The sequence below is a fragment of the Petaurus breviceps genome, unplaced genomic scaffold, assembly GCF_028583685.1.
Source record: "Petaurus breviceps papuanus isolate PSGF00001 unplaced genomic scaffold, PetGlider_PUasm1.0 90919, whole genome shotgun sequence".
Taxonomy (NCBI): Eukaryota; Metazoa; Chordata; class Mammalia; order Diprotodontia; family Petauridae; genus Petaurus; species Petaurus breviceps.
In genome coordinates, this window is record NW_027187378.1 from 14,748,556 (window position 1) to 14,774,276 (window position 25,721).

Sequence of the window (25,721 nt, forward strand, 5' to 3'; positions counted from 1 at the left end):
AAATTAAACAAGGCACTTTGCAAGTCTTAAAACAATTTATCAACATATATATTAGGGGAAGGGAATAAACATTTATACAGCACCTACTGTGCCAAGCACTATGCTAAATGTTTTACAAATATTATTTCATTTGATCATTGCAACAACCCCAGGAGGTAGATACTGTTTTACCTATTTTATAACTGAGGATACCAAACAGAGAGTAAGTTATTTGGCCCACTAATAAGTGTCTGAGACCTAATTTAAACTCAGGTCTTCCTGACTACAGGCCTTGGGACTATCCACTTCACCATCTAAGCTGCCTCAACTACTATTATCTTATTAGCTATTATTATCATTGCTACTACCCAGACCCCAAGGCAGCTAGGTGGTACACTTGATAGTTCCAGGCCTGGAATCAGGAACAGCTGAGTTCAAATTTGACCTTCAACATTTATTAGCTGTGTGACCCTGGGCAAGTCACTTAATCCTATTTGCCTCAGTGTCCTCATCTGTAAAATAACTTGGAGAAGGAAATGCAAACCACTCCAGTATCTTTGCCAAGAAAATTCCAAATCTGGTACCTTCCCCAAACCCAGATATAAGATAACTAAAAACATTGCATAAATAAATAACTTTGAAACTTGTGAGAGCATCATTCTCTATTCTGACTTTCTTGCTCCTCCTGAAAGGACTGGAGTAGAAGGTGAAATGCCATCTTGATTGTGGCCCTATCTCCAGAACCACTGAGAGAAACTGATGAACATTGGGCCTCTTAACTATGCCCACATGTCAGCTTTTCAAGGTTTATGGTATTGAAGTCCACTGGGTTTAATCACGTTGTGTTTTTTACCCTCAGTATTACTCAGAATTGATACATTAAGAAATATGTGTTTACATGGATCATTTAAAAGTTCAACCAAATTCATGGTATCTCACTTTCTGTTTTTTCATATTTCTTCCTATATAGCATTAAAGGCTTAGAATTCTGATTACATTCTTAAATTCAGCCAGGTTAAAAACAAGAGGAATTAAAAGCCTCCTTAAATGTATTCTGTAAAAAGTAAATTCTGTAACAGAATTAAAAGAATACGTCTTTGTGGACAAGAGAGGTTTCACTATTTTCATGTTTTTCATTTGCAGAAACAAAAGCATATCAATTGTTGAAGCAGTCCACATTACAGGATAATAAAAACCAAACTGAAGAAAGATACCAAAAGGAAAAAATGGAGGCTATGTCTGAATTGCAATTGACAGGTAAGTTATAAGGAAGTGCATTAATTCTTTAAAGCCTGGCAGACTATGCTAGTAATTTGTTCATTAGCAGTTAGTTATTTGTTAACCAATCAACAAGCATTTCATTACTGCATGCTATGTGCCAAGCACTGTGCCAAGGTTTCAGAGACAAAGATAAACGAGTTCTTACCCCAAAAAAATTTGCATTCTAACAGAAGAGGCAACATATACATATATAAGAATATAGAAAATATACTCAAAATTAATATAAGGTAGTTTTGGTAAGGTGAAAGGCAGCAGCTGTTCCTAGACACTTCCTGGAGAAGGTGACTTGACCTTAATCTTGAAGAAAATTTGAGAAGACTGAGAAGAAAATAAATTCCAGATACTGAAAGCCACAAGTCCCAAGGCACAAAAGCAGTAAAGAGAGAGGGTCACATAATCTTTAAATGGAATTATAGAAGTTTTTTAGAGCTAGAAAGGAACTTACCAATCATCTAATACAAGGACTCTTAACTTGGTGTCTACAGACTCCAAAAAGACCCATGAACAGATTTCAGGGGAATCCACAAACTTAGATGGGGAAAAAATTTACACCCTTGCTTTCACTAACCTCTAACCAAAATGTACATTTCCTTCCATTTGTAAATGTTGGCCACAAACAAGATACCAGTATCATCCCTTTTAATTTTAATTAAAGGGGCTGCTAGGTGGTGCAGTGAATAGAGCACCAGCACTGGAGTCAGGAGGACCTGAGTTCAAATGCGGCCTCAGATACTTAACACAAAAAAACTAGCCATGTGACCTTGGGCTAGTCACTTAACCCGAATTGCCCTGCCTTCCCTCCAAAAAAGACAATGTTTACCAATAAAAATCACAGATATTTTCCTGTCAACTTATAGTTGTTGCCTTCCCTGTAAAATTGCCTCCCTTCTACCTCTTTACCTATATCTTGTATGTATGTAGATGATGTGGACTCCTCGGGGGCAGGGACCATGTTTTTGCTTCTTTGTATCCTCAGCACATACCCTTGCACCTAAGTGCTTAATACATGATTGTTGACTGACTGAATATCATTTACACTCATTACTCCTTCGTAATTATTGTACATATTAGACCTACCACTAGATGTAATCACAGTCTACAGATGCTTTTGTGACATAGCTGGCCAGCTGTTGTCCATAGCACCAGAATGCCATAGGGATCTATAACACAAAAACGGTCAAGACCCCTGATTTTGTAAAGCCCTCATTTTACAGACAGGGAGGCTAAAAGATGAGGAATGTTATTTTCAATAACTAGATCTCTTAGTTATTTTTGTGTAAACTTTACTTCAGGACCTGGGAAAACTTCCATGCATTGATACAGGATGAAATGAGAAGAACCAGGAGAACAATTTATACTATAACATTAAAATTGCAAAAAGAAATAATTTTGAAATAATAAATGATCAATGCAGTGATCAACTGTGATTCCAGAGGACTGACAATAAAGCACGTTACCCACCTCCTGACAAAGAAATAATTAACAAATATTAAAAGTGAGGCACATTTTTGGACATAGGCAATATGAGAATTTGTTTTGCTTGGCATTGCTTATTTGTTATGATGGTTTTGTTTTGATAGGAGGGAGGGGGAAAAGAAATTATTGATAATTGAAAAAATAAAATTTAATTTAAATTAAAAATATTATTTTGTGTATAAAATTGTTCAAGATAGAAATAAATTATTACCTAGAATTGTTATACCATGCTTTAAATATTTTGATAAACTGTTCGATATGTGGCAGAGCAGTAGTAGTTGACTAGCCTAAAGTAAATTAAGTTCCTTGTCCATGGCCACATACTGAGTTGGATTCAGGAGGCATGTAAAATAAAACTTAGTCTCCAGACTAAGTTACTTTGTCTTTTTGACCACACAGCATAATTTTCAGTATTCTCTTACATTAAGATTCTAAAAGTGCTTTGATTTAGTATGTGTTAATAGAGTTATGATCTCTATATCTTCCTGTTCATCTCTTTCAACTGTTGTCACTTATTAGCTTTTTTCATCAAATTTTCCTGAAATAAATCAGTGACCTAAAGAAAAAGAATAGGTATGTCTTGGGGAAAAGTGAAAAAATATATGTTTTTGTGCAGATTGCTGTATATGATGTCAAAAAGTCTAACTAGTAAGGTTTTCAGCCTTAGATATATTTTTTTTATTTTCTTTGCTTTGCCCTTGGACTAATTATGTGACTAATACTTTATGCCTCAATGTCTCCTCTCAGTAACCCCTAGCTCATTAAACTCTTTGATATTGGTAGTGTACTTGACAGATGTAAATTTTCATTAGAACTCATATACTATTAAGGTTAAAATGGACTAAGTTTGTAGACTATGCAGATTTGAAATTTAACAGATTCTTTTCTCAAAGAGACCTCTCTCTGGTCTTTAATCTCAGCAATTAGATGTTAGGAGCAAAATTTGTAGCAAAAATATATAGGAAAGAGGATCATAAAGATGCAGGAGTCAAGGATTCCGTCCACGGGCTAGGAGCACCATGGTGACAGTTCACCAGACTCCTGGGAAAAGACTGACTTTTATATTGCCCAGCAGTGACCTTTCCAACTGGTTAAGGAGTGTCCTTGGTGGGTTTCAGTGGGAATTGCATTTTTTTATTCTCAGCTAGAAAGATAGGAGATTTAGCATTGAGGTTTAAGGGTAAGTTATATAGGTAGTTCAGTCCAAGAAAGTCTGTCATTTTTCAAGTCTGACTCAATTTATCATTTATTGTGGTAAATGATCCCTGGCCATGTATCATAAAACTTATTTATTATGCATTGATATAAAACATTCATAAGGCTTCTCTAGTCATTTATCATCATTCAAACCAGAACATTTATAGCTATTTTATTCTCTCCTTGTTGCTTTGTCTTAAGTATCACTACCTACAGATATTCCACTATGTGCTTTTTCCAGTGTATGAAGATTCCTTATTTTTGTGCCTGAGTAATCTCTTCTTCTCTTGACAGTGTTCCCAAAGTTATTGTGTCTTCTTTTTTATTCATCTCTTTTCATTGTTGAGGATCAACTAAAAATTTACATTTAGCATTTTTGCTTATCACAGGCTTGAATGTTGGCAACAGTACTTTCAAGACAAAGACAAGTAATGAAATCGGTTCAGAAGCTAGTTTTTCTTCTAGTGAAGGAAGTCCTTTGTCAAGGTAAAGTAATGAAAAGAATTACATTTTTTGAAAGACTTTGACAATATGAGAAATTTCACTAGAAAATGAATAAAACTGACTACAAATTATTTTGTTTTGAAACTTGATGAAGGGTTAAGTTTTGTGGTTTTGTTTATGTAAAAATAGCAGCTTAAACTTTGGTACACCTTTGAAAATATTTGCGCCAAAGCCAGGTATTGTTTTGCAGCTGTTGTTTTCTCATTTTAAGACTCAATTGACATCTCGGTGAACCACAAATTAGCGTGTACAGCTGCTCGCAGTAGGGCTACTTAGAGACCAGACAATGGAAGTTGTCAGGAAAAGGGCAGATATAGAACATAAAGTCTTGAAAAAATAAAGAGGTGCATTTCTTCTTCTAGAGGCTTCTGAGATATAAACTAGTCATAGCTGGATACTCATGTTTTATTCTTTTTTTTTAGTCTTTAGTGCTAGACTATACTTTTATCTGCCCTTTTTTTGTTTTCAAATTGAATACATTTAATTAATTACCTAGTTTTCATAAAGGACACAATTTGTCTTTTTTTTTATGTGTTAAACCAAAACACTTTCTTACTTTGTTGTTCCCCTGGTTTTTCATCAGTGTGAAATACTAATCAAGCAGTGCTAATCAGGTTACTGTTGAGGAATCAATAGATGAAAATATAAAAAGTCAAAATACTCCTTTGCTTTAGCTTAAATGCTTAAGGAGAAATTAGAGTAAAGTTTGTGGTGTATTATAATGTCTTGTTAGGCTAAATATCCTTTACAGTATTGTGATACTTTGTATTTCAGTTAACTTGTAAGGTTATTTTTAAACATAATTTTTTTGTGCTGTTAAATTCAAATAGTCTATATTTTTAAAAAATCATATTCTTAAATCTGCTTTTTTCAAATTAAAAGCTTTATTTTAATTTCTATGAAAGTAATCAAGTTTTTTTCCTAAATAAACAGGTTGATTTTAATTAAGTGCTTTGTAAAAACTTGACAAGTTGCAATATTCAGATTAATACTCTGAATTTTTAAATTTTTATTCATATTAAGAGTAAATGTGTTTTTTCTATACACGTAAGCAGTAATGTTCTGGTAGATAGTTTTAAAAAAGAACAGATTTTTTTAAATAATAATCCTATAAATTAAAAGCATGGACCTTTCAGAGAGAATATGAAGGGATAGTAAATTCTACAACTACATTGTCAGTTTTACTATTGGCGTAATCATGCAATTCTTAGTTTATAAAGGTTATTTTAAGTTTTTTTTTTTCATTGAATCTACATACATTGGACAAATTAATTCTTAAACTTTGTCTTTATACATGTATTTCAGCAAATTTTCAAATATGCTTCCAAAGTAATTGAATTTTGGAAGCCAATTTTATGCAATTTTAGTTGCACAAATCCCTATGTTCCTGATACCTGCATCTCACACAACTAAAATCAGGTTTTGTTTTAATTTTCTTTCATTTGAGGAGAATATACTTTTTATTGTTATTGCACGATAGTTTTTTTCTAAACAAATGACACATAATGCTTAAATAAAAACATGGTTTGTTAAGAATAGTTGATTCTGAGTACTTGACATGAATTCTATACTGAGGAGATCTGTAAATTCAGTGTTTGGATTCTTGTTTTTGTTTTTAAAGAAAAGAAACATGCAATATTGTACCAGAGAGCTCAGGTTGTTGCTTATTTGTGATTGGGACACACTGATATTTCTTCAAGGCTTACATTTAAGGATTCCACTTATTGCAGTCACTTCTTGTGCTTTATTGCTTTTACAAGTGGTCTCGAAATCCAGTACTTGAGAATAAACATAACAGTGCAGGACTGCTGTAGTACTTTTAAAAATTCTTCTTTGCTCTATTTTGTCAGTGAGCTGATGAGTGACCTCAAAAAAGACCCTGCTGGACCTAAATAAAAAATGGCTTCCTCTGATGTCCTAGAGACAATAATTATGATGTGCCAGTTAAGCCCAAACTACAGCTGAGGGATTTTACTTTAAAGCAGAGGCTTGGGCGCAAAAATGCATTTATAGCTCTTTGTCTGGCACCTCATTATGTGTGGGCCTGATTCATTAAGTAATTGGTTTGCAGTTGTTTACATGAGTATTAAGGCTTTCTATTCAGCAGCCTTTGAGAGATACATTGTGCAAATGTTGCATGTTATGAATGCGGAATGAGGGGCAGAGGACCAGTCCTATTGGCTAAACACTGCACTCTGTTGAAAACCAAGAGAAAGAGATTGGGTGCTGCTTTGCATAGCAATGACTTTCTTAATAAGCTTTACAGATTAATACACACAAGCTATAAAAGATGCAAAGAGATACTCTTAGCACATTTATACATGCTCATTTCATTATTATGGAAGTGGAGATGGGAAGAATTGAGTTCTTTCATAGTCAGTTTTTCAGTGCAATGTCTTCAGTGCATGAGACTTAATAGAATCCGATGTTTATTGTATTATAAATCATGGGGAAGTAGGCAGATCTGCAACAGTTTATTATTAAAGATTCTTTCAATGTAAATCTTTTTCTACTATTGTATTTCCTACAGCAAAATCATTTTGTGGTTGAGTGGGGATGAAAGGCATAATGTACGAAGGAGTGAGTCTTAATAGGAAGCTGCTCTCTGAGTAAAGACCACTTGTTCCCTTTTGTTCAGAGGTGCATGCCAGAGCTTCCTCTTCTCTAACAAACATTGTCTTGTTTTACCTTCACCAGAAAACTATTTTTACTCTCCTGGATTCATTTATTCAACTGAGAATATATTTTAACAGTCTGACATGTAACTTAAGTTTAATGATTAGATAGAGATAACATTTTTTCCAAAAGAAAAGAATGTGCTAATGTAATATAATTGCCTGGGGAAAAGGTATCATAAGTCATGACTGAATCTCCCTGGAAGAGCAAGCAAGATGCTATGTGTGTGGCATTTTATAGCCTTGTAGCAACAGAAACAGCCAGTGGAGGTCACTAGCATTCTAGCTAACATCACACTGTTTAAGTTTCAATGATTTATTTCTTTTTCTTTGATTGACTTTGTCATTTTTCGGGATTACATGAACATGACAGAGGACCAATAAGCCAATATACCTGATTTTAAAGGTATCTTACAACTATTTAAAATATATATGTATACATACATGCTAATCTTTTTATTTGGCTTAAGAAATCAGTATCGTCTGTAAATTCTACCACAGCAACTGCTTTCTATGTGAAACCATAAATTTTATCCTTTGAAATGTAAGTAATGCATAAAATCATACTTATCTTAAGTAAGGTCATTAAGAAAGCTGATAATAGGACACCTTTGCAAGGGGGTAGTGTATCTTGTGTAAAGAATCTGGTTAGCCATCAGGGGGCGCTCAGACTTTATAAAATTAAAACTGCTTCATGCTTTTGGTTGCTTAAGACTAGAAAATACTTTGTAAAATTTGTTGACATTAGAATTTTCTTTTTCTGTTTTTCCCTTTTTTTATAATTCTAACCACAAATGTTGTCTATTCCTTTTAAATACTTTCTAGGTAATGACTACAGAGTCAGATAATAGGGAAAATGAATAAAATAAGTGTCTTCTGTGTGTCAAAAATTATGTTGCACTTATTTTAAGGTTCATAAAACTGTTTAGCATCTTGATTTTGCTCATAGCAAGGCACGTTATCCAACCTTAAGACTCATTCTATAAAGTCCTATCCAGTATAAGTCTTGATATGATATATGATAATATAGTTACAAGAACTTCCTTTTTTTTTTCATATCCTGTGCACAGGCTTGCAGGATGTCAGGATACCAGTCTGTCTCCATCAGCTTTCTTCCCCAATTCTCTCTTCCCCATCTAAATTCCTGAACATATCTTTCTTTTGATTTTAGTTGTTGGCTGTGTGAATTGATGGAAGCCACATTTGACAAATAAAAGGAGATTGATGAAATTTAATGGAGGAAGTAATTCAAGCATCACTGCTATGGACCATTCTAAGTGTGCAAAAGAATTAAGTCAGAGTTAGCCAATAAACATTTATTTAGCACCCACTGTGTTCTAGGCACTGTATTAAGTGCTAGGGATATGGGAAAAAAGGCATAGGGCAGTCCCTTCCCTTAAGAAACTCACAGTCTAATGAAGGAGACAACACATAAAAAGAAACTGAAAAGCCAGGGAGAAGGGTTGGGGGAACCGAGGTTACCTGTATTATAGCAGCTGGGTTGGGAAATGATCCAAGGAGGTATGAATTTCTGAGTTGATTTCATCTTGCAAAATGAGTTTCTGGACATGATGAAGTTCAGGAAAGTAGCTGGGTGGGAAATGATGAGGAGAATTTTCTGAGTGCCATTCCATAGGAGGAATATGAAGAAGGTGCTTCAGATGTCCACCTCCCACCCTTCTAGTCAGAGGCAGGGGTTGCTAAAGAGGCACGAGTTTCCCACTTGATTTCATCTTGTAGAATGAGTTTCTAAAGAAGGTAAAGTCCAAGAAAGTAGATGGTTGGGAAATAATTCTAAGAGAAATGCTAGAGTCCTCAGTAGTCCACTGAAAAAGTCATAGATACAGAGCTAGAAAAGACCTTAGAGGTTATCTTGTCCAACCCTTTAATTTTACAGATAAGGAAACTGAAGTACAGAGAGCTTCAGAACTTTCCCAAAGTCACACAGGGTTTAAATGACAGAGCCTGGATTTGAACTCTAGACATGTGACTCCATCATACCATGTTGCACATTTTAAACTTTATTGTTTCTTATCAAACACCACTTTGCCAACTTCAAGAAGAAAATTAAAACTTCCTAATGTGAATTGATTCCCACCACTGCAACATACTTCATTCTTCACCAAAATGTCCATCCTTACTGACTTTACCAACCCACAAGATGGATTTCTTCTCAGCAAGAAATCTTTTTCTTGCCTCTAGTCACTAACTCAATTATTTGATGATCAGTCTAATGAAATGAGGGACACAGGTTCAAATCTGGAATGACCAACTGTGAACAACAAAAATAATCCCTCTGTTCATTCAACAGTTAGCAAATATTTATTGAATACTTACTGTATATGTAAGAATATACAAGGATTGGGGGATGGGGTTTATTCATCAAGAGATCCCTGATCTCTTGAGTTCCCCAACCCACTTGATGAAATTACAAAGTATGGAGTGGGTAATAGAGACAATGAGATGTTTAAGTTTTTTCTCATTCAGACTTAGGTAGTTGCAATTACATCTTGTAAAAGGTAAACCCCTTAAAGATTTTGAAGCCTTTTTTTACACCTTATAAAGGGTACTTGAGTAGCTCACCCCCTGAGTGGCCTTTTTAAAGATTACAAAGGTCATGTAAAGAAATGCTTCCATTCTGTAAACTAAAAGGAAACAAACAAATTAATTTTTAAAAAAAGAAATGCTTCCACTTCACTGTTCCTTGGGAAAGTATGAAAAAGTTACTGCATTATTTTGAAGAAATGAAATGACTGAAAAATCAGACACCTGCATGATGACCTCTAAAAGGCACGTTAGTCAGTTTGTAACAAATTGTAAATTGTACAATTTACAAAATTACAAATTCCCCTGTAAGGGAGTTATTCATGACAGTCATGAGGAAAGCCTTCTATGGAGGAAAACCTAACTCTTGAGAGGGAGTTCAGCTTTTCCCGTGTGCATCTCCAAGAGGTATAGTGTGGGGAAGGAGATTTCTCTTACCACTTAGGTGGAGCTGAAGAAAACAGACCCAAAGACTCTAAGTTTGGATTACAATTGAGCTGGGAGGAGGAGGAGGTCCAGGAAAGTAACATGTCCAGAAGATATTCTGTACCCAGGAAGAACAGCATAAGAGAAAGAAGAGAAAAAACATTGGGGCCTGCAGTCTTGGAGATGTGAATTGTTTGGCCAAATGTGTACCTTCTCGTGTTCTCTGTATATAATCACTCTTTCCACTGACACTGTGTGTATTTGTGAGAAAGTACACTGCAGGTTTGTAGGCAAAATGTTTGTTACTATTTATGCTATGCCATTTCAGTTAATGACTTTGCTTCAAGTTAATTATGTCAACTGGATGACTATCAAAGGTGAAAACATTGGTAGGGGCTTCTGAAGCATAATTTTAGGAGTTCAGTCCCACAGAGAATAAGTTGGAAGGCTAGCCCCAGAATGGATGTTATATATGCAAAGCACTATGCTAGCCTCTATGAGATATACAAAAATGTACATGGTCTCTGACCTCATGAAATTTGCGATCAATATTTGCCATAGCTCCTTATTTACCAAACACATGCATATGTATATGTATTCACTTACATACATACATATTTATATATATGAAAAATCCAAGAGCTAAGAAAAGAAATTGGAAGGAAGTGCTTAGAACACCTCTTCCTCCGCTTCAGAATATTTCTGTTCCCTGGTGTATTCATTACAGACATGATGGGCATCAGTTCTTTCTCATCCTACAGAATAACAATGTTCCTTCTTGTAACATATATAAGATTCATAGAGCTAGAAGGAGACCTCAGGAAACCAGAAGGTCCATTCTCTTTTCCTGCTCCTCATCCTTGCCTTTAGTATAATTAGTATAATTATCCTCATTTCAGGGTGAGATAACCAGAGAGATTATGTACTTTGCCTATTAGCAGATAGGAATATTATACCATGATGAACCTAGCATGAAATAAAAAGTTGTTGTATGACCTTGTATGGGTAAATCAGCCAATCTCTCTGAGTCTCAGTTTCCTCATGTATAAAATGGGATATAAATACTTTCATATCTATCTACAAAGGGTTGTTATGAGGAAAGCATTGTGCAAACCTTAAAGCTGTATATTAACCAGAATTACTGCTTGAGCTACTATCAGTAGTAATGGTTTTATATGCTTATTCAGTACCACTTCCTTAGTAACCATTTCTTCCTTGTTTTCTAAGGTAGAATACTTGCTTAATTTGTCTATTTTGCATTGTTATTAAATTATGCAGATATTAAATTGGAATAGAAACTAGAACTGAAGTCACCATCTTCCTAGTACTATTTACTTTTCATTACATCAGAATTCTCTTACAAGTTTATTTGGATGTTTCATAGTGTCTGTGAAACTATACTGACAAACCCAATAGTGATCAGAAATCCAGTTCTTTACCAGATGTTTTTTTTAAGTGAATATTAATGTCTCAGCATGCATCACTTAATAGAATTGATTCTGTCCCCAAAAAGTACAAATTAAATTCTATTTTGCCATCAATTTGTATTCCATACAAGATTTGCAATAGGGTGATGAGATTGATTCTTTTTTAGCAAACATGTTAGATCTCATTCAAATGATTTTGCCTACCTTCAAGAGATCACCTTGGGAAACCATTGCTCAATACACTACTAGATTGCATTAGGGTGTAGATGGTTTAGTATAACCTATCATCCTATTAAAGCTCATATCCTTTTTATTTTGGGTCAGCAGCAGCTCAGTGACTAAAATCATTGGCTACCTCCCTAAATACACACTCAATATCTCAAGAGATTGATTATTGTTCCCAATTGATAGTAAGCTCTCAATAAGAACTTGTTAACTTGATTTTATTGGGAACCTCATTTTGAGAACAATAAACAGTATTACACCTGGACTTTCCTTGATATTTTTCAAAGTTTTTTTATGATACAAACTAAGTGTTTTCACTACTTATGGAGTTAAGTAATAAAAATATTATCCCCATTTAGCAGATGAGGAAACTGAAGCTTAAGTATATGAAGTAACTTCAGATTTTTTTAAAGCAATTGGGGTTGAATAACTTGCTCAAGGTTACACAGCCAGTCATTTTGTGTGGGTGCCAAGTATCTGAGGCCAGAACTGATCCCAGGTCTCCCGACTGCAGGGCCGGTGCTCTTACTCACTGCACCACCTGGCCGCCCCAACTTCCAATTTCTACAACTAGAAAGTGTCAAATTCAAGTCAGTTTTTCTAGATTCAGTGTACTTTACACTATGCCACTTACTCTTCAAAGTGCATTTTTTGCTAGCATTTTTAAAAAATGTAATGCTTTCCTAGTTTGTCTCCCTAATCATGTTTATAACAGCTCCTTTGAGAATTACTGTCTTAAGAGTTTGATCTTACTTCACTTTATGGGCATGGTGGTCTGTCTAGTTGTGGCTTCAGTATAACTCAAATTAGATATCCCATCACCAGTTATATAAAACTCAGAAATTTTATGTGAAACTAAAGCATATTTCCTCTACAAATACCCCCCTTCATAGATTTTTACTTCTCATTTATCAATATCACCATATCACTGACTTTTGAAGGAGGAAGTCTAAGTCATTTTGACCCCTCACTTATATTCTCTTCACATACCTCTACTCTAGTGCCATATTTACCACTTTTTCCTTCATCATAGCCTAAATTTTCTCTTTCTTTTCTAGCCCCTTTAGCCTTAGTTCTGTTCACCTCTAGCAGTGTCTGACACATAGTAAGTACTCATATTACTTCTTGGAGAGATCCAGGTGTACACCATCTTCCTCTAGTCCTTAATGTCATAACTAAGATGTCTTCTTATAATTCTGATGATGTCACCCTATTCCTTAGGTCCAACGATGGCTACTTGCAACATTTTTTTATCAGTTCCAACATCCCAGCTCCCTTCTTTATAGCCTTTCACCACACTGCCAGGACCAACATAAATCTCTTGTTTTTTACCTCTGTGAGATGTTACTCATTCTTCTATGTTCAGAATCTTCTTTGTTGGTTTATCTGCTTATGTGTTGGGCTTATATTCACGTGCTTTTCTCTTGATATCTTTGGTGTTTCAACCTTTTTCTTATATTCCATCATCATTCACTCCTTGGTCCTTCCCTCTTAAATAGTTATCCTATCCTCAAGTTTGGCCTACAAGACTACTTCAGCTTTCTTACATTGGGAAAATGAGAGTTGTCATCATGATCTCCTGCCCTGAGTGACTTCTGTGGGGACAGGATAGTCTCTGTATCTATCTATAAAGTCCAATGTAGACATCAATCCTGGCACATTTTCATCTCACCCAGTTCCTCATTACTCTCTTCTTTTCATTCACGTGACTGGACCAAAACAATGTCCACAACAGATTTGTCTGCCTTGAGTAACCTTGGAGAAGACAGGACTGTACTCAGCTGGCTTTTCAGCCCTCTTTAGGTCAGACTTGATGCAGTTGTCTTTGCTCACGTTTTCAGCTCCACCAGTTTTTCTTTTCTAATTTCATTGTTTTTTTTAACATACCTGCACAGAATTAGTGCATGAAGCTGAGTCCCTGGATCCCCTAGGACCAGCCCCCAAGCACAAGTCTATATATCTTATTCTGTTTACTGCTGTAGCTAAGCAAATGGAAGTCATGGATGTGTGTCTGTGTCTGTCTGTCTGTCTGTCTGTGTAGGGGGTACAGAGGAATTAATGGACAAGGTTCTCCAGTCTAAATTTTCCAGTATTATTTCATAAGATCTTTACCCTTGTGGTGGGGAAGTGAGTTTTGTCCCCTTCTCCTGAGGATTTACCTATAATTATCTGGTGCAGAATACCTTTCTTTTGGGGTTGAAAAGTTAAAGAAGGGGAAAAAAAGAAAAATTAAGGAAGGTTGCTAAAAGCAAAATCTTCATCTTACTATCCAACTGATCACTTTAAAAAAAATTTAATACTATTTTATTTTTTCCAATTACATATAAAGAAAGTTTTCAGCATTAACTTTTACAAGATTTTGAGTTCCAAATTTTTTTTCTCCTTCCTTCCCCTTTCCCCTCCTTAAGACAGCAAGCAATCTCATGTAGGTTGTACATGTACAATCATATTAAACACAATTCCACATGAGTCATATTGTGAAAGAAGAATCAGAAAAAAGGGAAAAACCAAGGGAAAAAAGGTGAAAATGTATGCTTCGATAAGCATTCAGACCCCATAGTTCTTTCTCTGGATGCGGATAGTATTTTGCATCGAGTCTTTTGAAATTGTCTTAGATCATTGCATTGCTAAGTAGAGCCAAGTCTATCAGAGTCATCACTGATCACTCTTGCCCTTACCTATTCTGTAAACTAGAGGTGTCAAACACAACCCACAGCACTCCTGAGTTCAATCCAAACCAAATTAAAATGTAATTAAGAATTATGTAACAAAATAAATAAAAATATAATGAAATGTAGCTAATGCTAGGTTTTAAAACTAAGTCAATATGTGAGCCACAGGGATCCTTTAGTTGCCTCTACTTCTATTCATATTTGACACTACTTGTCTAAGTAATGAATTTATAACCTAGGACACATATACCAGTGGTGGAATATTAAGATGATTTTGAATATTATGGCCAGGGCCTGCCCTAGACAAATTTGTTAAATAAACAAATCTATGCTTTTGTTGTCCTTTTCTCACAACACATCCTCTGAGTTGAAGGGGAAAGACCTTCAGGTCTATGTCTTCTTACTGTCACCTGGGAGTTAAGTATTAACTGATTATTAATTGTTAGCTGCTAATGGCTTAAGGTGTCCTTCTCCCAAAGGCATTTCATTTTTAAAACTCTTTAGGATCTCTTATTCTTAAGACACTTAGCAGCAAAGACATAGATGTCCCCAACCAGACTTCTACTGGATATTTTAAATGTACTAAGTGCATCATACTAAAGCAACTTTTTTTAAAGGGTAAGGGAGAAAGGAGGTAAGGTAACCAGCAGATGGCCATTTCTTTTCCTTATGAAGGAGAAGCAGTCTCATACATTCATGTCTGTATATGAAGACCACTTCATATCTATCAACAATCAACAGGAACTCCTGACTTGAACCTTGCCCTCTGTGCCTCAAAGGGGCATTTATTTAGTTCTTTCTTCATCTAGTCCTACCATTCACACCTTTTAATCCTTTTACCTCACTTTCCACCCAGTACATTCCAAACCAAGCATTTTTTATTCCTTTTCAAGCAACTTCTTGACTAAATACAAATCACAAATTTCCCACAGATGTAACCTTGTTTAGATATTCAACTCTTGTTATTCAACTCTTAGACCTTTTTTGTTCGTGTCAATGTTATTTGCTTCAGATAATAAGTTTCTAGAGGGGCAAATACAATTTCTGATTTCAGCTGCATTTGACAGAATGCCATCAGAATAAAATTACTTTAAAATGTCTTTTGTTAATCACAGATGCTTAGAGGTGGATTGGATCTTTGAGGCCAATTCATACCTGAACAAATCCCTGCTACAGCATACCCAACAAGTGATTGTCCAGTGCTTGCTTTGATGGCATGTCGTGAAGGGAAACACTACCTCCTGAGGCAACCAATTCACTTCTCAAATGCTCTGTGGCCGGGAAGTTTTACACCAAGCTCTACTCTACTTCTTTGCTACTTCTGCCAGTTGTTTTTAGTTATTCCATCTGGTCCAAAACAGAATAAATCTAATCTCTATTCCATATGACAACCCTTTAAATACTTCAAGGTAGCTCCTGTTTCCCCTGTGGAGTGTTCTCCAGAATAACATCCCCAATTCCTTCAACTTACCCTCATGATCACAAGGTCTTTAACCATCCTAGTTGTCCCTCTGGGTGGTCTTTAAAATAACATGCTAGGAACTGAATACAGTATTCTGTGTGTAGTCCAATCACATAATGGGTTTTACATCTTTAACTGTCTGAATATTTTGCCTTTGTATCCCTAGAACTTAGAATGGTACCTGACACATACTAGACACTTCCTGCTTGTTTACTGACTGACTGAAAATTCTACCCCTTTTTTGCTTCTACTTACTGGCTGTCCAAAGAATGAAAGTATTTTTCCCATTGATCTCTTTCACTAAAAAGATTATATTGCTTTTAAAAAAAGATTACAAAGTGATATTCATGCATGGTTTCTGAATTAATGAAGTTAAATGATTTAACTACTAGTAGTTTTCCATCTCGATAAAGTTAATAGGAGATACCTCTGGCTACAAAAGTTAAGGAAAATTATTGGTTTTATCCAGCTACCCAATATAAAATGATCATTTTCCATGCATTACTTATGCCATGTTTTTTTTAACAATGCTTAAAATGTTTAGTCTTTATGGTGACTTTATTTCCATTATCTTATTTAGTCCTAACTCCGGAAGTTAAGTAGTATAAATATTCTTATCAAGATTAAAAAAAAGTTGCGGGGGGGGGACCCATTTGTACAAAAATATTTATAGAAGTTCTTTTTGTAGCAGCAAAAAATTAGAAATTGAAGGGATGTCCATCAATTGGGGAATGGCTGAACAAGTTGTAGTATATGATTATAATGGAATATTATTTTGCTATGAGAAATAATAAGCAGGCAGGTTTCAGAAAAGCCTAGAAAGACATATATGAACTGGTGCAAAGTAATGTGAGCAGAGCCAAGAGAACATTGTATACAGTAATAGCAATATTGTACAGTGATCAACTGAGTGACTTAGCATTCTTAACAATATAATGATCTGCAACAATTCCAGAGGACTCGTGATGAAAAATGCTATCTGCTTGTAGAGAAAGAATAAATGGAGTCTGAATTGAGGTGAAGCAAACTATTTTTCACTTTCTGTATTTTGTGTGTGTGTGTGTGTTTCTTCACATCTGTGTCTTTTTACACAATATGACTAATATGGTAATATGTTTTCATGTTTGAACATGTATAACCTATCCAAAATTGATTATGTCTCAGGGAGGGGGGAGGCAAGGGAGAAGAGAAAATTTGGAACTCAAAAAAATGTTTTAAATGAATGTAAAAATGAAAAAAATACTATTTTAAAATATTCTCATCCCCATTTTTTAGACAGTTACTAGTCCAAGTTTATGTAGCTAAATTAGTGGCAGAGCAATTACCACAAGTCTTCTGATTTCAAGTCCCTGTTACCCCTCCAATATATTTAGCTTGTTATAGTAAGCATCATATCAGCTTAGACAGTTCATGTTTGAACAGAATGATAACAAACTTTGCATTTATCAAGTCTTTCATCATCCAGGAGAAAAATGTCTTTTGTTCAGTTGCCAAATAAGCATCATAACTATGTCAAGCATGAAATAGTATTATGTTTACTTAATAATTTACCTTTAGGTTTGGATTTCGTTGTTTTGCTGTGTTTTGTTTTTTGCCCAAAATGTTTAGTTTTCAAGAGATTTGTACTTTCATTCTAAACATGTAAGTAATCTTGAACCTGTTATCTCAATGTCAAATAGTTACCTGTGAAATTTTCTCAGGGAAGAAACATGATTGCTATAGTGTAATTATGTTTCAACAGTGCTTTCCAAGATAGATACATTGCTTTCAAGCTTCATAAAGATTAGCCAATCTGACTCTAGGCATATTTTATATTGTAGTCACCACAGTCCTTGACCTAAAACCTTCTCTCTTTCACTCTGCATGCTTTCACAAGTTTTTTTTTCTTTTTTTAATTTAATTTGCAACAGTGATTGAATAAGTTTCCAATTTCCATCACTCAGCGGAAGGCTTTCTGATTCAATATTCCAAGCCCTCAAACTTTCTTTAGTGAGTGAAACCCTTCACTTTAAGCAAAATTTCAATTAATTGTTGAAGTAAAATCCTGTTAAATGATTTTTTGATATGCTTTCTACCAGTGTCAAACAAATAACATAAGGGGAAAGAGGGAGGGAGGAAGACAAGCAGGCAGGCAGAGAGAGGGAGAGAGGGACCAAGACCTGTGAAATATCAGAGCTCCTTTGACCTGCTTGCCACAGTCACCAGCAGCATTCTGAGGGTAACGCAAAAGGGGTTGAGTTCTCCAAGTATCCGAGTTGTTTTCCTCCCCAGCCAACCTCTTACATGGGACTAGTGGGAGAAAAGAACAAGGATACAGAACTATCCATGGCAGGTCATTGTCAGTGTGTGTAGAAGTGAAGTGGATAGAGAATGCTCTTATTCCCTTTAGATAAGAAGCTGACAGAACTAAAAAGAAAAAAAAAACACCAGTTAAGAATGTCCAAGGGGAATCCTCCCTCCAGATTCCCTCCCTGACTCGCTCAAAGGACCCGAGTGGCAGATACTATATTTTTTTTAACCAAAGTTGAAGAGTTGGCATATGTAGTCTGATGACTCTTATTTTTTCTGTTTGGTAAATAGGAAAGAATATTTTAAATTAGGACTATCCTGGAAAATCCTACAGGCATTGTCACTGCAGGCATGGGGTGACCCCTAGTGTGGGGAGTAAATCAAAAGAAAGAAATCTAGAACAAGTACATAAATAGAGGAAGTGGTGAAGGAGGATGGGGACTGAGGGATATATATTGAGTGGAAAGGTTGGGTTTATGGAAGGAAACAGGAACTCAGGGAAAAGGCACAGGAACACTGCTGGAACAGCATAAGGAAACAGGAATTGTTGAAGGCTCCTACACCATGTCCAACTTTGTTTTCCAATTTTTGTCCCTGAGGTTGCAAAGTTACCGACAATTCCAGGAAGAGAAGGTCACTCTTTCTCTGGCTTCTCCTCCTTATCTTTAAACTGCTGGGAGGGATTGCATGGGCAAAATTTCAAACTGTGTGAGACTTAGAAAGAGGAAGCACTCTAGCACTGCTGCCCCTCGATATGTATGCCAAGCACAGGATACCCTGGCCATTTGCTTCTCCTGGTCCCTGTGCTTGAAACCAACTGTGACAGCCATAAGAACTGAACCTGGAAGCATGTAGGGCAGTACCTTCTGGAGCTACATCTATACTCAGTAGCAAGAGGCCTGCCTAATTGGCAGAGTATACAAGTGTTCTGGGTGCTTGTCCACTGTCACAAATTTTCTTTGTTTAAAAAACCTTGAACTGCTTCAAAGAACTGTAAGGGGTCCCTGAGACACAGATTGAAAAATAGTGTGTCTTTATTTGTGTTAATTGTATACTTGGGGGGGGGGGGAGGAAGCTGTGTGAAAAATACAAGTTCCTTTATGGAATATCATCCTATTGACCTCCAGATTAATTTCAGAAATGTCTTCCTAAAGAATAATGTTGATTCTAGCATGAATTTTAAATCCCCTTTATGCCTGACTTGGGAAGCAAGATGAAGGAGTAGAAAGAGCTAGAACCAACAATGTTTTTCCAGTGAATTATTGAATAATACTAGGCCTTTACCATAACCTACCCTTATTATTATATTGAGTTGGCATGCTGTCATTTTAAAAGCTATTTCTGTCCTGCCAGTTGTGGTACCCATTGTATGAGCAGCATCATTTGTTGTTAGCTATCTGTCAGCACCACCCCAAATATTCACTGTTTTTCACGTTTCTCCTGACTGGGATGCTACATGGAGTAACAACCATGGGTCAAATGTCTTCAAGTGCATCTCCATTAGGGTTGAATTAAAAGACCTATTACTTGATCATGGAAAATAAAAATGTAGACAGTGGCCTAAAGTAAGCTCTGACAACCAGTGGATATGAGTAATGTTCATTTACTAGTAAGCCTGATGGATATTCTTCTCCAAAAATATTTAAAATATTTGCCATTGACCCTTATGTAGCCCAAGGCAAAAAAATTAGTTGATAGCTAATTCTTTGCCAGAGAAATTTAAATTAAAAAAAAATTTAAACCACAGCTGTGTTACAGAGACATATCTGAGATTCAGTGGTGAGCACCCTCTTTTATTGATTTCAGCCTGATTACATAGCAGTAGAATCCATTTTAAGAAAATAGATGAGAAACCTAACAGTAAATAAATTATTTGGCAAAAACCTAGATAGAGAAATCAAAAAGTCAAATGATGCACGCATACTATCCATTTTTTTTTTAGGCAATTGGGATTAAGTAACTTGCTCAAGGTTACACGGCCAGGTGTTTCTGGGTGGGTACTAAGTGTCTGAGCCCGGGATTCGATCTCCAGGTCTTCTCAACACTGGAACCAGTGCTCTTACTCGCTGTGCTACCTAGCCGCCCCGCATACTATCCATTTTGAGACTTTTCCAGTACATAGAGTCAGTCTTACAGAATTAAACAGTGCTTTATAACGTAGAAGAGACTTTTATTTATTAAAAGTAGAAAACCTCCTAAGAGTGATAATAAACAAAACAAGTACCAATTTTCTTTGTTAATACTCTGTACCATAGTAAATTCACTTATACAAATAAAATTATAAAGTATTTTCTCTAAAGGATTCTATATTGAACTACATACATAAAACATTTTTATAAATACTAAGTTTTCTGTAATGTCATTTATGTCTATTAGTTTTAAATCAAACTTTTACAATTAAACTAAATTTATGGATTTATCTTGAAAATCTTATCAAACTCAGGCATATTTTGAATGCAATGAGTATTTCCAATTTACACATTCTGTTCTATTTTTATTCTAATATCTCGAATGTTCATGTCAGATATTTCATACTCTCATCTTTACAACTGAATTTTTCTACTTATTACAGGATTACTAATGTGACAATTTTCCTACATCACTGCCCCTGCATGCTTATTTCACAGTAGCCAAACAATACACATACAAGCATATAAAGGATCAAAATGATTGCAGCTTGTTTGACGGATTCAAAAGAATCTGTGATATTCTAGATTCAAAAGGATCTGTGATACTCTAGACATGAAAGCAGTCATTTAAGCAAAAAAAAAAAGAACGGCAATAGCACATGCACCAAGGTAGATGAGAGATCTAAAAGCAAGTTTACTTAGAGGCATGGGATTTACTTTGGGAACTATCAGCTAAAGGTATCAGACCTATCAGATGACTTTTTAACTTAAGAGGAAATGTCGAAGTTTTCTTTGTCTTTTGGAACAAGGTCAACAGGTTTAAAATTTATATACTTATCAATAAATAGTACTTGTTTGTTTTTCTTACAGAGAAATGCTTTCAATACTGCCCTAACTTCTCTTTCATGAACATATCAACCTCTATATTTCTGGTTGTCACTTCTTCAATACTTATAATAATATTATGTTTTATAGGGATGAAAGCAAGAGGAAAATAACAACCAATTTAAAATCAAAAGGTAAGCAAAAAATGTATTTAAAGGACACATTTTCATTTTGGGGTTTTTTTAACCAATAACACTACCAGAAAACTATTAATCTGTTGTAATATACATATATTAACTATATATAAGTTTTAAACAAATATAAACCAGATTTCTAGTTTATTACTTTTAAGACAAACAAATCTTTTCTGGTATTAAATATGCTAGGTTTCAGGAATTCTGGATGGCAAAGTTTACATGGTTTAAATAATCACCTTTTAGCAGTGTTCCCCAGTCTAAACTATACTGCAGACTAGTAAAGTTAGGTAAATTTTCAACTAAGGATTTCACATACAGCTTCAGGAAGGTAGATCTCAAGGCTCATAGGTTGGGAACCAAGCAGATAGGAAAAAGAAAGGGGAAGAAGCCAAATATAGTGGAAAGGAGCTTTGTTTTTCTTTTCTTTTCTTTTTAAATTTTTGAGCTTTGAGAAATAAGTAACAAAAGTTTTGCAAATGGGTAAAAATCTGCCATAGATCAATATGTAGGAATATGCCTTAGAAGGTACGTGATCTAATGCCATTTAAATAAGCAAATATGGCCTGGAATGAATTTAGTAAAAGTTTGGGAAATAGTTTAGAAATAGCATAATGCTAAATAAAGCTTAGAATAACCTTTCCCCTGAGAAAACTTACTTGCCTCCCCTTCCATTAACATGATTAATACTAAATTCATCAAAAAGCAGAGAAAAATGGAAGAAATGAGTAGTAAATGAGGGGTGAATAGTGTCCCCTGAAGGAGAATTTCTGTATTTTAGAGTTTAAAGAGTGAATACTCCTGGATTGCTTTCATTTTCACACAGCTGAAGAGGACCTGTGACCCTTAACTCCTACCAAAGAGAGTCTACAAAATCATGTTAGTTTAAATTCAATTCAACAAACATTTTTATTTAATATCTGCTTTGGGTCAGGCACTGTGCAAGACATTAGAGATGTAACAACAAAGTGAAAAACAGCCCTACCTTCCAGGAGCTTACATTCTAATGAGGGAAAATAATATATACAGATAAGTATACAAAAATATAGAATCATCCATCTCCACTATTGTAAAACAAAACAAACCAAAAAAAAACCTAAAATCTTTTGCCCTACTGAATTTCACCAGTGTAGAATTCAGCAATTTCTGGAAATACATGGTTAAGAGTAAGTATTAAGTAGTTGTCTATTTTTCTGTCTTAGCTTTTTGGGGAGAATCTGATGATAGCAACTCTGAAATTGAAGCTGCTTTACGTCCTAAAAACCACAACACCTCTATTGATGATTTTGATGACTTCTACGACTAAGAAACATCACCTGCTTAGAACTGAAAAGAAGATTTTAAATAAAAATATCAAGTTTCAAATTGGAATATGGTTTGTGTGTGGCTGAAACTCTTCTTAGATAGTTGATGTTCAAAATCAACATACCTTTTTAAGTTATCTCTTCAGGTGTGAAAAAATGGAATTACATAGGTTTTTAAATAATCATCTTAGGATCCATGTAATAAATAAAATTCATTTCTTAAGATCTCTAAACTGAATTGAACCTTGTAATGGTAACAGGAATTTGAAGATCTTCCCTGTCCCCTAATAGGCTTAGGTGAATGTGAGGACCTTTCCTGATTTGAAAATAAACTCTGGCCCCTAATAGGCTGAATGTGGTTACCTGGAACCTGTGATGGGAGGCTTGTTTTTCAAGAGGCACAACCTTTGTTATTTTGTAGTCAAGTGGGTCATGAGGGCTGTGATGTTCTCTGACCTTGGAGAAGGCTATATATACCTATGAGGCGAGGTTTTGCTTTGGGGCTTACTTTGGGAGGAGCTGTGTCATTGGGCCAGATGAGACTCTGAGCAGCCATTGAGCCCCCTGGCTTTGAAAACATAGATTTTGGTGCTTCTCTCTCTGGTGATTGTATAACTGTATGTATGTGAAGGTCAGACAGCTAGAAGCCCTGTCTATTGGTCTGTTGAATTGTGTTATTTTCTCTGTATTTTTGTCTGCTTGTAACTTCTGTTTGTATTCTCTGAAGTTCAGGGTGCTAACTTTTTCCCCTGAACTAGGTAAATGATATGTTTGATTAAAGTAAGATTGTCAACCCTTTTTGAGTTTCTTTCCTTTAGAAAAGCAGATCAGAAAACCTGTGCTAGTTGCCATCCTGGGTATCCTAGGGTGCTTACAAACCTCTATTTGAAAAATGTTTCCACTGAGAAGGAAGTGGGAGGGAGAAAGGGAAAAGGGTATTGAATGGTCAGAATATCCTATTATCCATTTCCCCAAACTTAGCTCTATATGAGCTTCTTAGATGACTGAAGTGTAGTCTTGTAAAGAATCTGGTGGATGACCTTTCCAGGTTTCTTCTATGTTGATATATTCTATGCTTTTTAAATTTCATTAAATCAAGTAATAATTAATCAAAAACATTTATCAAGCTTCTACCCTTTTCCAGGCACTGTGCTAAGCACTGGAAATACACAAAGAGGCAAAAGACAGTCTCTGACCTCAAGGAACTTACAATCTAATGAGAGAGACAATGCTCAAACAAATATATATATAAAGCAAGCTATATACAGGATAAATAGGAAATAATTAATGGAAGGAAGTTACTAAAATTAAGAGGGTTTAGAAAAGTTTTCCTGTAAAAGATGAGATTTTAGTTGGGACTTAAAGGAAACCATGGAAGTTGTGGGCAGAGCGAAGGAGGAAGAGCATTGGATACACAGAGGATAGCCAGAGAAAATTTTTGGTGCCAAGAGGTGAAGTGTCTTGTTTATTGGGGGGGGGGGGGATCAAGTTCTAATAGTAATACATGGTTACAAATGAAGACTTTGGGGGTGGCTAGTTGGCATAGTGAATAGAGCACCAGCCTTGGAGTCAGGAGAACCTGAGTTCAAATCTGGCTTCAGACATTTCACACACACACACACACACACACACACACACACACACACACACACACACTAGCCATGTGACGTTGGGCAAGTCACTTAACCCCAATTACCCTCCAAAAAAATGAATGAAGACTTTTTTAAATACCACTGTCATTGTAAAGCTCATTTTTATGGAACTCCCTCACTAACAGTGATATAATCATTTGTGATAATCCAATGATTGGGAACATTGAAGATTCTAATTTCCTCACTGTTTTGGATTATTCGTTCAAAATAGGCAAAATAATAAATAGTAGCCAACCTCAATAGAAATAGATCCATCTGCAGCAGAAATGGGAGTGAAGAAGTGATAGTTTTAGCCATTAGTGCTATTCTAGATACCCCAACCTTCTCTCTTATGGTAGATAGTTGGGGACAAGGGAGAGCTGGGTAGAAATCAAGTTCTATACTTTTAGCCTACTCTGCCAAAGGCAAACAAAGAGACAGATACCATCATCTTTTGAGACAATTCACAAAAAACTCTTCAATGTGATTTTATAAAGTTTATTCATATTTAAATACATAAAATATTTTCACTCATGAGAGCGAAACTAACAATAACACTATATATTATAAGACAATATAATAGATATATTGCAATTATGACTCCATACGTTGATTTGGCACCTTATAGTTTTAAAAACACTTTCATATGCAGTGTTTCATTTGATCTTACAATAGCCTCTCAAGCAAGAAGACAGGTCTGCTATTATTACTATTCCCATTTTATAAATATGGGAATTTGTTCATGCTCAGCAAGTTTAAGTGACACGCCCAGTGTCACAAAGATAATAATCTTCAAATTTGAGAGAATTGAAAAATCACAATTGAAAATTAGACAAGTGGTAAAAAGAACTGCTCCAGTCCTGGTTTTGTATTAACAGCGTCAGGAAGATCAGAGTCCAGAAGGAACAGAGACTTTACAGACTTCTAAGGATACCTATTTGCTGATGACATGATTCATTTAAAAAACCTCAGTGAAGCAGCAAGGAAAATAATCAAGACAATTCAATAAAGTAGCAACATACCAACTAAACCCACAGAAATAAAAAGCATTTCTGTATGAACTATGGCAAAATTGAGGAAGAAAAAAGTTAAATCTCAATCAAAATAATTATGAAAACATATGTAGGAGAAAGGGAATATGATAGCCAAAATTCCCAGATCTCCTCCCCCCACACCACCCCAGCTGATCTCTGTTGTTAAAGGCCACCAATTCAAAGGAATTTGGCTTCTCACCTGAAGGTAAAAGCATAATTTCTAGTTGACCTTCATAATCCTCATGGGGAGAGTCCTACATGTTCTTAAGTTTTGTTGGGACCAAGCTTCCTCTACAGAGAAGAAAACTACTTTCTTTTTTTTTCTTTATTGTCTTTGGATTGGACCAAGCCATTGCAAGCTCCAAGATAATAATGAATGAGAAAAAATGTGTAAAACACTGTTAAAATTGTGTAACCATGAATTTGGAAGGGAGTGTGATCCCCAGG

At 35.4% G+C, this 25,721-nt stretch overlaps 1 protein-coding gene across 5 annotated transcripts in view; it reads left to right on the forward strand.

Moving 5' to 3' along the window:
• Positions 1–23,406, forward strand: part of KIZ (kizuna centrosomal protein) — a 235,658-nt gene extending 212,252 nt beyond the window's left edge. For all 5 annotated transcript variants that reach the window (XM_069075500.1, XM_069075503.1, XM_069075502.1 and 2 more), the window contains 4 exons: positions 1,123–1,236; positions 4,323–4,419; positions 21,262–21,305; positions 22,508–23,406. In XM_069075500.1, coding sequence (XP_068931601.1) covers positions 1,123–1,236; positions 4,323–4,419; positions 21,262–21,305; positions 22,508–22,611 — 359 coding nt within the window. In that variant the 3' untranslated portion in view covers positions 22,612–23,406. The remainder of the gene's footprint in view (positions 1–1,122; positions 1,237–4,322; positions 4,420–21,261; positions 21,306–22,507) is intronic.
• The last annotated feature ends 2,315 nt before the right edge of the window (positions 23,407–25,721 follow it).